This window comes from Podarcis filfolensis (genome assembly GCF_964270895.1).
Source record: "Podarcis filfolensis genome assembly, chromosome: 6".
Lineage (NCBI taxonomy): Eukaryota > Metazoa > Chordata > Lepidosauria > Squamata > Lacertidae > Podarcis > Podarcis filfolensis.
The window spans coordinates 44,779,022-44,791,122 of NC_139609.1; the positions used below are offsets into that span (position 1 = coordinate 44,779,022).

Below are 12,101 nucleotides of genomic sequence, written 5' to 3' on the forward strand. Positions count from 1 at the left end.
TAGCCAGACACTGGAGAGACTTGTCAGGAGTAAACATGGACCACTGGTATCAAATTGTATGGGAAATCGCCTTACTAGAAAAGCTAACCAATAAACTGAAACTGACACAGGGACAAATGGAAGAGGATGCCTTCACCCCAGTATGGCTCCCCTTTATTTAAAAGAAATAGTGAGGTCACGAGCAAAGAACCTCAAAAGGATCAAGAAAGTTGGTTGTTTTTAAGAAAGCTGTCTTTCTGTTTTTGTGCCTCCTAGTGGATCAAGAAGATTCTCTCAATTTTTATTTGACTTTGAGGGCTTTCTCCAATTGCTTCCTTTGAGATATCGGGGATTGGCACCAGAAAGCTACTGAAGGCTGGATGAAATTGTAGCCAAGAAAATATTATTTGGAATGAATGAGGGCCAAACTAAAGGTGGGGCAAGAGATGTTGTGTATGGTACTGTGTGAATTCCCCTGCAGGGCAAACAGCAGCTTGGGAGTGATTTCACTAGGGAAAGCAGTGCAGTGAAGAGAGATTGAGCCCTTTCCCAGTACTGTCATCCAGATCCAGACCCCTGTCTCCTGCTGGTTTGTAATTAAAAAGAGTGAGAACAAAATAGGGGAGATCCTATTCATCCTAACTTCACATGTATGCTAATAATGTATGATCTGATGGAGACTGACCAGGAATGAGATCTTTGAGATGTTATCTTTTCTTTAAAAAAATCAAAACTGAGAAAAAATGTCAGAGTTGAGTACCATAGTGCATATGGGGCTGAAGTGGGTCCTTGATGTGGAAAAGCTGAAGGAAAAAAATGTCTTGCAACAATTTTTGGTCTTTTGTTTGTCTTGCATGCTACAGTCTTTAAAATGCAATCCTATGCATACTTCCATGAGAATCCCATTGAACTTAATGGGACTTAGTTCTGATCTGACAAGTAAGGATTTCACAGGAAAATACCCTTGTTGTTTTTCAGCACTGTCCTTTACCCTTTACAAGTGTAACCCTAATCATGTTTACTCAGTGTGTTCAGTGATATATACGTCTTTGCAAATGAGTTTTCAGTTTCAGCCTTAGACAGTATCTTCACAAAGCTGAGTAAAGTGGCATTAACACATGCACACAATCTTAGGCTTTCTCTCTTTCTTACTCTGTCTCTTTCTCAGAAAGAATCCTTGGAACCCACCTGTTCTGTAATACAATCCTGCGTCAATGACCCCTCATCACTCCATTTGTCTGTTGTATTGATCTGTTTGTTTTCCAATGCTGCTGCAGGTGCCCTTAAACAACAAGTCTGTTGGGGGCAGGACATGTGATATTTGAAAGACAGAGACATCCCGGTATACGTCACAGTGCAAACGTGTTATTCCATTGATGATAGTAAAATAATGCCGTATGTACAAAACTGATAAAGCTGCTCAGGTATTAGTTTGCTCTTGTTTTTAATTGGCTTACATGATAGGAGATGATATTGGATTTCTTGATTCAATATCATCTTATATCCTAAGAAACAGGTATTTGGCATTATTAATACAATTATTATTATTATTACTAGAAGATTTATTCATTTGGCATTTTTTTGAAGTTTTCCACAGTGTTTATCGGAGAGCCATTTAGACTTGATATTTTTTATTATATTTCCCAAAATGAAGTACTGCAGAACGCCATTTTCAGAGCAACTTACTAGTTTCTTGTGCTAGGAAGTTTTTGTGGGGAAAAAAATCAGTATTAAGAGGAAATGAATATTGATAAATAAAATTAGGACCATTGAAGGTTTGAATTTTCAATTTCAAGGTGTTGGAGAGTATAATTTAATATTGAATTGTTTTCAAATAAGAGGCTAGATACAGTATAGATACCCCAAATATGGCATTACTTATGAAAAGATACCGTATTTTTTGCTCTATAAGACGCACCAGACCACAAGACGCACCTAGTTTTTGGAGGAGGAAAACAAGAAAAAAAATATTCTGAATCTCCGAAGCCAGAACAGCAAAAGGAAAGCAGCAATCCCTCTTGCTGTTCTGGCTTCTGTGATAGCTGTGCAGCCTGCATTCGCTCTATAAGACGCACACACATTTCCCATTACTTTTTAGGAGGGAAAAAGTGAGTCTTATAGAGCAAAAAATACGGTAAGTTCTGCTCCAAATATGCATACCAAAATGCTGCTGTGGTCAATTCTAACTCCCCTTGAAATTCCCACATTCAGAATGTTAGCAATGACCCATTGCTAACATTGAAAAGGCACTAATAAAATTGTAGTCCCTTTCTCCAGTTGCTATGTCATCACCTTTCTGGGTAAAAATGCTTTATTTTATCACATTAGACTCTGGTGCATAGGGCAGATGGGAGTTGTGGTCCAGCAAAATCTGGAGGGCACTGTGATGACTACCTATGCTCTAACTCAGGGATGTCCAGCAGGTCAGTCGCGATCTACTGGTAGATCCCCATGAGGTATTGGTAGATCGTGGTCGATCTCTGACTCCTGCCACGCCCCTTCACCCCGTCATCCATTGTTGTATGATCTCTGGAAGCTTTCTCTGTGCTGCTCCATAGTGATCTTTTTGTGAGTGACTTTACCCGTTTGTCTCTTGCCTTTAACCCCCCCCAAAAAACAGAACTTCCCCCCAAAAAAGCCTTTTTTGTAACCCCCCCAAAAGCGGAGTCTTTCTCCTCCCTAAAAAAAAAGCTCAACAAGTTTGAGCTGAACCCCACAAAAAAGCTCAAAAATGGAGGTAGATCACTGCCAGTTTTTAATTCTAAAAGTAGATCGCAGTCTCTTGAGAAGTGGCCACCCCTGGCTGATGCCTCCTCTCTCTCTCTCTCTCTCTCTCTCTCTCTCTCTCTCTCTCTCTCTCTCTCTGTGTGTGTGTGTGTTTGGAGAAGCATGTGTCTAGAATGTACTAGTGTTCCATCCAGATAAAGTTTATACCCTCTACTTTCATTTCTGGAGCAAATTATTCTTTCATGCATTGTTTTAGATGGTGGAAATCATGTAAGTGATGAAAAATATTCAAATGCAATCTTCTTGAAAAATCTTTCGGAAGCCCAACTGTTGCACCACCACCAAAGCATAATGACTTGGACCTTAACTTTCATTTTATGAACAGAAATAATTCCCTTTACGCACTGTTTCCTGTTTGTGGAATCTAGTGATCATCTGTGTACATTGGAGAGTAGATAGAACTAATTTTTTATTTTATGTTCTGGGGTCTGTGTATCCTATGGGCTTGCTGTCTCTGATTCTTAGGGTACGTCTCTCTCTCTCTCTCTCTCTCTCTCTCTCTCTCTCTCTCTCTCTCTCTCTCTCCCCTTCTGCTAGATGACTGTCACACCCTATTGGCTTCTCTGGCTAAATTTGAGAGAGCATTCAGCATATATCTGTGGCCTGGTTCACACGTAACACTAAGCCAAACTCCTAGATGCTTTGCTCCTTCTTTTTCCCCCCTCTTTTCTTTCTTTCTTTCTTTCTTTCTTTCTTTCTTTCTTTCTTTCTTTCTTTCTTTGCTGCTGAGCTTAGCCATGGTTTGGCTTAGTAAGTTGTCAGAACACAAGCTTGTGGTTTAGCTTTCTCCATACAAACCACAAGCTGTAACCATTGGGTTCCTTGTGTTTTACAGCTTGTGGTTTTCTGAAAGGGCTTAGCCATGAGCCCAGGTTTGTTCAACACAACACAAAGCCAAACCTTGCTCTTCCCCAGTTTTACTGCTGAGCTAAGTGGCTGCAATCTCCTCTCCAGGAACTTGCACATTTGTTTGTTTGTGCTAAGTTTGGCTTAGCATTGTGTGAGCTGGATCCCTGATCTATGTGGCATGTAGTCTCTAGGCCCAGAGTTCTTTATAGTTCCTGCTGAAATTGTGTTTGTTCATGTTAAGCCATGGTATCTGTCCTCTTACATTACAAGTCCTATAGTTGTTGGCACAAGCTCTCTCACTCAGTCTTCTACTGCTCTAACACTGCTTCTGATTGGCTCCAGAAAATCTCTCAAGATTTTACAATATCTTGATACCACATATAGAAACAGGCAATAGGTTTTCACAAGCTCCTTCAAGCATGATCTATGTTGGGGAACCTGTGGCCTTCAATATATTGCTTAACTACAGTTCTTATCACCCTTGACCATTGGCCATGTTAGCTGAAGCTGATGAGAGTACAGGAATATCAGAAGGACTGTGGATTCCCCATCCCGATCTACAGTTTAACCCCATTATTAAGCTTGCAGATCCTCCCCACCCTCCATTCAGACCACCAAGCCCAAGTAAAGTCTCTCCCTGCCTCCATGTTTGAGAGCTGCATAGATACATATGGGCATTCAGTCTATGTAAAAATATCCCCAGTACAGAATGTATATTTTCATATTATATAAATAAATTTTAAAATCTATTTAGAAACAGATTTTTAAACAATTACACCATTGTTGCATCACTGGGAAAGCAGACTTTTTTTTTAACATACTGTGGTTAGAGAGGGAGACTGACTTTGGCATCTTTTCAGAACCCATTTGTGAATATAGCCTCAGCAGTTTGTTTAATCAAACATAACCCTAATACATTTTACATGGTACCTCCCAGCTGAGGCTGGTCTCTAACAACTAGTGTATTCTGCAACGAGTTGCTCAACAGATGTCATTCTGGTTGAATAATGAAGCAGAATACTTGTGCGTTGGCTAACGTTACTCGAACTTTGATCACTTTTGTTCAGCACATCAGTCTGGCATTGTGCTTTATACCAACATAACACTATAACCAGAGCATGCCTTTCAGGCTTAGAATAGCAAAGGAATGTTATTGAAATCAGTGCAGTTACAGATGAGTGAATGGAAAAAGGAGAATACTGTTTATTTCATAATACTGTGGTGTTGTACTTTGGAATTAGAAAGGAATGTAAGGAATCCAACTCCAGATTTTAGTTATTTTTACTTCACAGGCTTTTTGGAAAGAAACCTTTTGCTTCATTCAGCTTATGTGGCTGCTTTAGTATTTAATGTTAGTCAACAAAAATCTTAGTTTTTGAGACTGATGAAATATTCATAATTATTGAAATGAAATGTATCATGTTTGTTGCTGTGATAGCTGGCAGAAAATATTATTTTGCACTTTATGCATTATTTCTAGACTTGCCAAAGCTAACAGATATTTTAGAAAACACAGCATAAGATTATTATATTTTGGAAACCAATTTGTATTAGTTGCCAGCTGAGGTGGGATGTGCATATTATAAACAAAATAACAAATTTACTCATAGCTGATGGGCAGATCTGCCACTGTCACCAGAGAAAGTGGACCCCATTGATTTCTTTGTGTATATATAGATATAGATGATATAGATGTACTGTATTTTTCCGTGTATAAGATGAGGTTTTTTTGCTAAAAAACATTAGTAAAGAATTGGGGGGTCGTCTTGTACATGGAACATGGGCATCTGGGGGAATTTTTAAAATATTTAAGCATATGTCTGGGATTTTGGCTTGGGTGAGCTGAGGTGGTCCCTCCTGCTGCCATCCCCCCTTTCTTCCCCCCCCCCCGCCCCGGGCTGCATGCTGGCGACTGGCTCGCCTCCTGAACCCCCTCTGGCTCAGGCACTGGATCAAGAACAGCTGCTGCCTCTGGGAGCTTCCTCAGCTACCTCTCCTTGCCCTTCTTTCCTATTTTCCTCTTCCCCTCTCAAACTCCCACCCTACCCCAGCCCGCTCACCACCTTCCTCAGCTCAGTTTGCTTGGCGGCATGGCCCAACATAGAGCGGCCGCTGCCTTCCCCCGGCTCTTCCTTGGCATCCTGCTTGGGAGCCTGCTTCCCCACAGAAGCAGCTGCCACCGAGGTGGAGTGTTTGGTGCCCCAGTTGCTGCCTTTGCTTCTGCAACACGGTGAACTGCATGCACTTTGAGGGTGATCGCCCCCAAAAAGATTGCCGCTACCAATCATCCAGATTTTCACTTCTATTTTACGGTTTCATTTCCTTAATTTGGGGTTCAAAAAAATAGGGTCATCTTATACATGGGGATGTCTTATACATGGAAAAATACGGTAGATAGATTCGCAGTCCATGAGTTACACCACTGCGGCACCGCCACTATCTGTTCCAGGTCCTAGTTTTACTATGGAAGCCTTGCAGTGCATACATGGTCGTTTCGCCTATTAAGTCCCCGGTTGGCTGGGAGGCACAGGGTGTTCTTGGCATAACGGCATAAGTTTGGCAGGCCCCTGGCAGGGACCCCCACCAGCCTGGCTATCCAAGGCTTGGGATAAATGTGCAGGCTGCCCCCCCCCCATACTGCATGGGCGTGTATGTAGCTGTCTGTAGGTTTCCAATAAAAGATGGTGCTTTATGTCCACTGTGTTGTTGCACAATACTATCCAGAAAATTAAACTGCTGTGTGGTTTGGTCTAGACTCAGGCTGATGGTGGGGTGAAAGTTGTTGAGGTTCTGGTGGAATTTTCCATAATGTTAATTTCTGTTTTCTAAATTGTTCATAGTGGTCTAGTATTCTTAATATTAAAACCTAATACTGAATTTTCTTCAAATAGGTGCATTTCATTTCAATAATTACACAAGTTTCTGCAGTTGCAGAATTTCCAAGTAGTTACTTAACATTATGTATTAAAATATTGAAGAGAAGCAATATTTGTTAAAAACATATATTTGAGAGATCTTTAAGACCATACTTGAGACCATTCCAGTTGAAGAAGTGGAAAGTCAGCCTCAGCCTCAATCCTTGTAATTGCATGATACATTTTCATAATCTTCAAATCATCCTTTGAACGGGATCTGATGGAAGTTCCACAGGGGCACTTCTCATATAATGGGTTAAAAAAAATTAAACATGCACCTAGAGCTACAGAGAACAGTAGCAGGCAAACGTAGGTGCTGCAACAAGTAGGTGTTGCAAAATATCAGTGGTCCTGAACTGTTTGTGTACAACTAGTGATTGCCTGCCATGTGGATAGTCCTGCATTGTGTACATACATCAGTAACACGAGAGAGGGCATTCTTTATATAGGCGTGCAGGTTGTGGATTTCTCTTCTGTCCCCATATGGCTGGCACCAACTCTGTTGAGTTTCCAGCACCAGCTGAAAACTTGCTGATTTCCTCAGACCTTTGGAGGAATTTGCTGAATTGCAGGCCATCTTGTTGATTTTAGGGTCCTGTTCTGTTGCTTTTTTAAAATATGCATTTTGTTTTGATTTCAATGTAACATACTCTTGACATAACCTGTTCTGGGATTGCCTTGGCAATGAAGAGTAGGTGAGAGGTATTTAAAATAAATAACTGAATACTGAACAACTTCAGTGCATTCACTTTCCCTTAATTTTGGTACATCACAGCAACAGATACTAGGACCCTGGACTGTATTTACATAATATTCATGGGGTGAAAAAAATCTTATGCATGTCAGTTTACTAAATACACAGTGCCCTTTCTGCTTACGCTTGGCATTTTGAATCCATGGGACTATCTTTCAAATAACTGTGTTTAGAAGGTGGTGGTCCAGTGGATGTAGCCTTTGGCTTGGATTGTAGGCGCCTTGAATTTGGGTCCCAGTTCCCATTGAGGTCTCTGTGGTTGCCTTGAGCAAGGTGTCATTTCTCAGCTTGAGTTCCACAGCAATATCTGAATCACTGAACAGGATTGTTTTGAGGCTGAGTGAAATTGTTTGCACATTTTAAATGACCTTGCAAAGGATAAATAGTTTTGACAACAGCAGTTTGCCTAAATAATTTTGTGTTGTTTCTGTAGGTTAAACGAAACGTGTATGACCTGACTAGTATTCCTGTTCGTCATCAGTTGTGGGAAGGCTGGCCTGCTTCTGCTACAGATGATTCAGTAAGTCACAATTTACTTCATATTTTTTTTAGTACATATGATGCTTTTGTTTTCAGACTCTATGAAAAACACTTCATTTTTACTATACTCCTGTGTGTCATATAATTGTGGAGTTGGTCCAAGCTCCTGAAGTTATATTAGTAATTCAATATTTGGTGCTTAACTGTTTGACTGATCCAGTAAAGCACTGAAACATTTATTTCATAAGCTGTTCTGAATAGGTCAATTGAAATGACCAGAGCACAGTCAGAGTATAGTCAAGGATTTCTACTGCCTGGTTTGGAAGGGGCCAGAACAGGCTGTGCGCCTACATTGTGTGGCTTGGGAGTTTCAAGTGTGCCAAGTGAGTGAGAAAGAGAAAAAGCCTCCTTTACGGAGGGGCCTTCATAGAGACCTGGCCAGTAGAAGATGGCTGACTCAGATATGGGATATGTCTTATATGGCTAAAATAACCAGTAGAATAAGAGTAAGGGAAGGAAGGCAGAGATGGAAGACTTCTTGAAAATGTAGCTTGTTTATTGCAACAACATGGTACAAATACTCTTAATTCATATTACATGGGGGATGTTTGAGCTATAAAGAATCAAATCTGTAACAGCTACGAATGCCTTTTGCTGCTCTTTCTTTTTTAGTAAACTAGGAAGGGCCTTATTAGTAAGATGCACTTAATGTTGTAAGTTAACTATTGTTTTAATAAAATTTGGAATCTTTTTTATTTTTTAAAAAGGTGAAGAATAGTAGGACCACATAAATATGATGTTCTGTGACCCCCATTCAGGAAGGACAGCCAAATTCAAACAACATTTGAGCACGTGCTTAAGTACTACCTGAAATGTTTAAGGCTTCAGTTCTCTGCATACTTTTCTCTAGTCCATTTTCCAAGGTTTAAAAGTCAGTCTGTGACAGGAAGGGAATAGGACTGAAGGAACCTCCTGTCTTTGCTCATCAAAAAATGAAAAGTTTTACTATATGTGTGCTAGTCATAGGGTCCACTTTAAAAAGGCTTTTGGGATTAGGGCCATAAGTCATGTTTTAATCTTACAATAACTACTGCAATGGCTGTGATTTCTTTTCCAACCTGTTGGGAAATGTGCTGTCTCCCTGCATTTAATTTATTTAATTTAATTTTTATTGTTTTTGCATCCTGAGTTCAAAGAATGGCCGCACATTGCTGCCCATTTGGCAGAACAGTGCCACACTGATATTTTCTGGGAAAGTAGCTAGTCCTTCTGTTGGAAGTAGAACTGAAGCTTTAGATAAAAACAAACATAGACAAGGTTAATTGCAACTTCTGAAATATATTGGTGTGTTGTCATCTGTTGCTATTTGAGTTAAGGCCAGAAAGGATTTGAAAACCCATGATTTCTAATCCAAATGCCAGCAGCTGTTTGGAAAACAGCCAACAAAAACATAACACCTCCTTGTAGGATAGGATGTCCAGCATGTATAAAATGCACAAATCTGTTTTTAAACTCTGTTTTAACAAGTGACAATGTTGCAGGTGATATTTTTTCTTTCTTTTCAAGTTTAATGAAACTGGTGATTGTTAAGTCATCTGCTTTTCAGGCAGACGAGTCCAGAAAGCTCCCAGCTTGAAACTACTGCAGCTGAGGCCTGTCAGCTGTGTAAACAGTTCTGAACGTGTTACTCCCAAAAATATAATTAATTTCTATCTGAAATTAAAGCCACCAACTTAATATTTATGAAGATTTAACATTAGCAATAACAGTTAGAACACTTCTCTCTCTTTTGTCATTTATAGACAATTCACTCAGAAAGTTTATCGCCTAATATTCCCGTGTCAGATTCCCCCCCCCCCCTTCTTTTTTCATTCCCCTTCTTTTGGTAGTAACTTAATTTTTGACAGAAAGATGTCTCAATGGTACTAACCAAGAGCAGAGATCTAACTTTTAACAAAGAGTTAAAGAAGGACTTGATTAGAATACTTTTCATTTACATTTTATGCACCATAAGAAATACTTTGTAATACCACAGGAGGTTTTTTCAGTGCAGTTCTCGTTAACCTTTGCCTTAGCAAACAGGACAACTAAATAGACTTCCAATAATTAGATTCCTGTGTAATCGAGTCTCCTATGAACCTCATAAGCTTCAATCTTCTGCATTACCAGAAATGCATCAAAGTCAAGAGCTTTTTTAAAAGCAATGTTACTGCACTTCCCTTTAGAGCAATGGCATGTTCTTCATTTGTCGTTTTAGGCTAATGACATACGGGAAACAGTAAGAGATGCCAATAACTCTTTCAATTTTTTTCTTAAAGCAGTATCTAAAAGTCTACTGGTAAGGGAATGTTTTCATGCTGTATCAATTTAACTGAGAAACAAGGATGTTGAAAGATAGCTAAGATGTTGTTTTACCTTATGAGAATGATATTTCTCCCCAGCATCCACAGAGTAGGAATAATGCTAGCACTGGGAATTTGTAATTGCTTGATCTAATTAAAACACAGTATATGATTTTCATTTCTCCAATTTTCAGATGATCTACTTTGGGGGGTAGGGATCTCTCTGATTGGCGCTAAAAATGTTTCGCTTGCCATGATATTTCTTTTTGTTGTTTGCCACTGTCAGTCAATATGTCAGCTTAATAATGTCTGGTGCAATTAGGGTAGTGACCTCCCAACTGTCTCCAAGATGTTGTAAAGCTATTGGGGGTAAAACTATAGGGGCAGGAAATCAGTTGTACACAGTTTCTGAATAAGTTCCATTAGCAGGTTGGGTTTTTAATAGAAACTATTATTGTAGTGAACATAATTGACTTAAAATGGCAACAAGAGCCGCTTTACTTCCTATAGTCTCCTCAAACACTTGTGGCCACTTTAAGACCCAGGGTGGACAATGTAGGTCTACCTTTCCCAGCGTGGTACCTTCCAGATGCTTTGGATTACAAGCCCCATTAGTCTTAGCGGGCATGGCCAACGGCCAGGAATGATGGGACTTGTAGCCCAGGACATCCGGAGGGTGCCGGGTTGGGGAAGGCTGATGTGGGACTTATGGGCCATGTCCAGACCAAGAAAGCTTTCACCAGCCTGCATGGTCAGTGAGAAAAGTGGGCGACTTTCCTACATGCCATTCTACATTGCTTACACTGCCTTAAAATTACTTGAGCCCTTTGCTTCTATAGCCCTCCTAGGTGTTACAGCCCTGAAAGGGCAATGTGACTAAAAGGACTGTGGGCCTGAGGCTTGTCGTCACGTATCTCCTTCTGACTTTCCTGTGTCCAGCTGTATTTTTCCCCTGTGTGATTTCCCCCCCCCCTTCTATTTGTGGAGATTCCATACATGATTAGAAAGTGATCTATTTTAACAGTCAGGTTCCATTCCATTTCAATAAATCAGGGTCACACAGGAGGGTGTGGACCAGCCTTTGTGTACAGAAGCTTCTAGTTCACTGCAGAAGGTGTAGGCTAGGACAGTTCACTCAGCCAAAGAGGCTTATTCGGGGCTGTTCCATAGTGCCATCATGCATATGATATTTTCATCATGCGCTAGGACTTCTGTACCCATGGGTGGAACTGCAAGAATTCTGCTTCTCCAATTTTCTAGATCATGCTTGCTGTTTCATGTGTTTCTGGTGAACTGTGGTGAGTGCTCCAGCAGAAAAATGACACAATACCCTTTCATGAATAAAGACTTAAAAAAAAAAGTTCAGTGTTGATCACATTTTTATTTACCTGACCCTCAAAGGAAGTCATAAAGAGTGAAAAGTTAATGTTTTCTGAATATGAGTTAATTTAGGAACATATCTGTGCTATTTTTCAGGGGAGTTGTCTCTTGGGGAAAGAAGAGAGAATATAAAATGCTTTTCTCCAAAAAAGGAGAAAAAGACTGAGACAAAAGTTAATTTGAGAGAAGAGATATTCTATTAGGTAGATGATAAAATTAGATAATTGGCTGTTGACTACAAAAAGAGATACATGTGTAAGTAGTGCCAGCCAAATCATGAGGCAGAGTAAGACAATTGTCTCATGTGTGCAAGTGACAAATTGGTGCACCCCCAGACCCTCCATTCACCTCATTGTTGGTTGCTGGTATATAAATTTAGTAAATAATAATAATAATAATAATAATAATAATAAATTGATTGAAGAACTATCATGATCATTGTGTAACACAGAAATAGCAGTTAGAACATGTTTCACAATTACATATCCCTACTTGGTGTAAGACTACTTTATTTATGCCATTTTTTAAAGATCAAGTTTGTTTTGTTCAAAGTAGGACAATATAATTTGTTACATGTAGTATACTTTTTTTTTTTGTATACTGAATTCTGAAAGC

The 12,101-nt window shown here is 39.7% G+C and overlaps 1 protein-coding gene across 1 annotated transcript in view; it reads left to right on the forward strand.

Annotated features, from left to right (window-relative positions):
- FAF1 (Fas associated factor 1) overlaps nt 1-12,101 on the forward strand; it is a 166,513-nt gene that overhangs the window by 72,682 nt on the left and 81,730 nt on the right. The window contains exon 8 of the mRNA XM_083619586.1: nt 7,718-7,804. Coding sequence (XP_083475712.1) covers nt 7,718-7,804 — 87 coding nt within the window. The remainder of the gene's footprint in view (nt 1-7,717; nt 7,805-12,101) is intronic.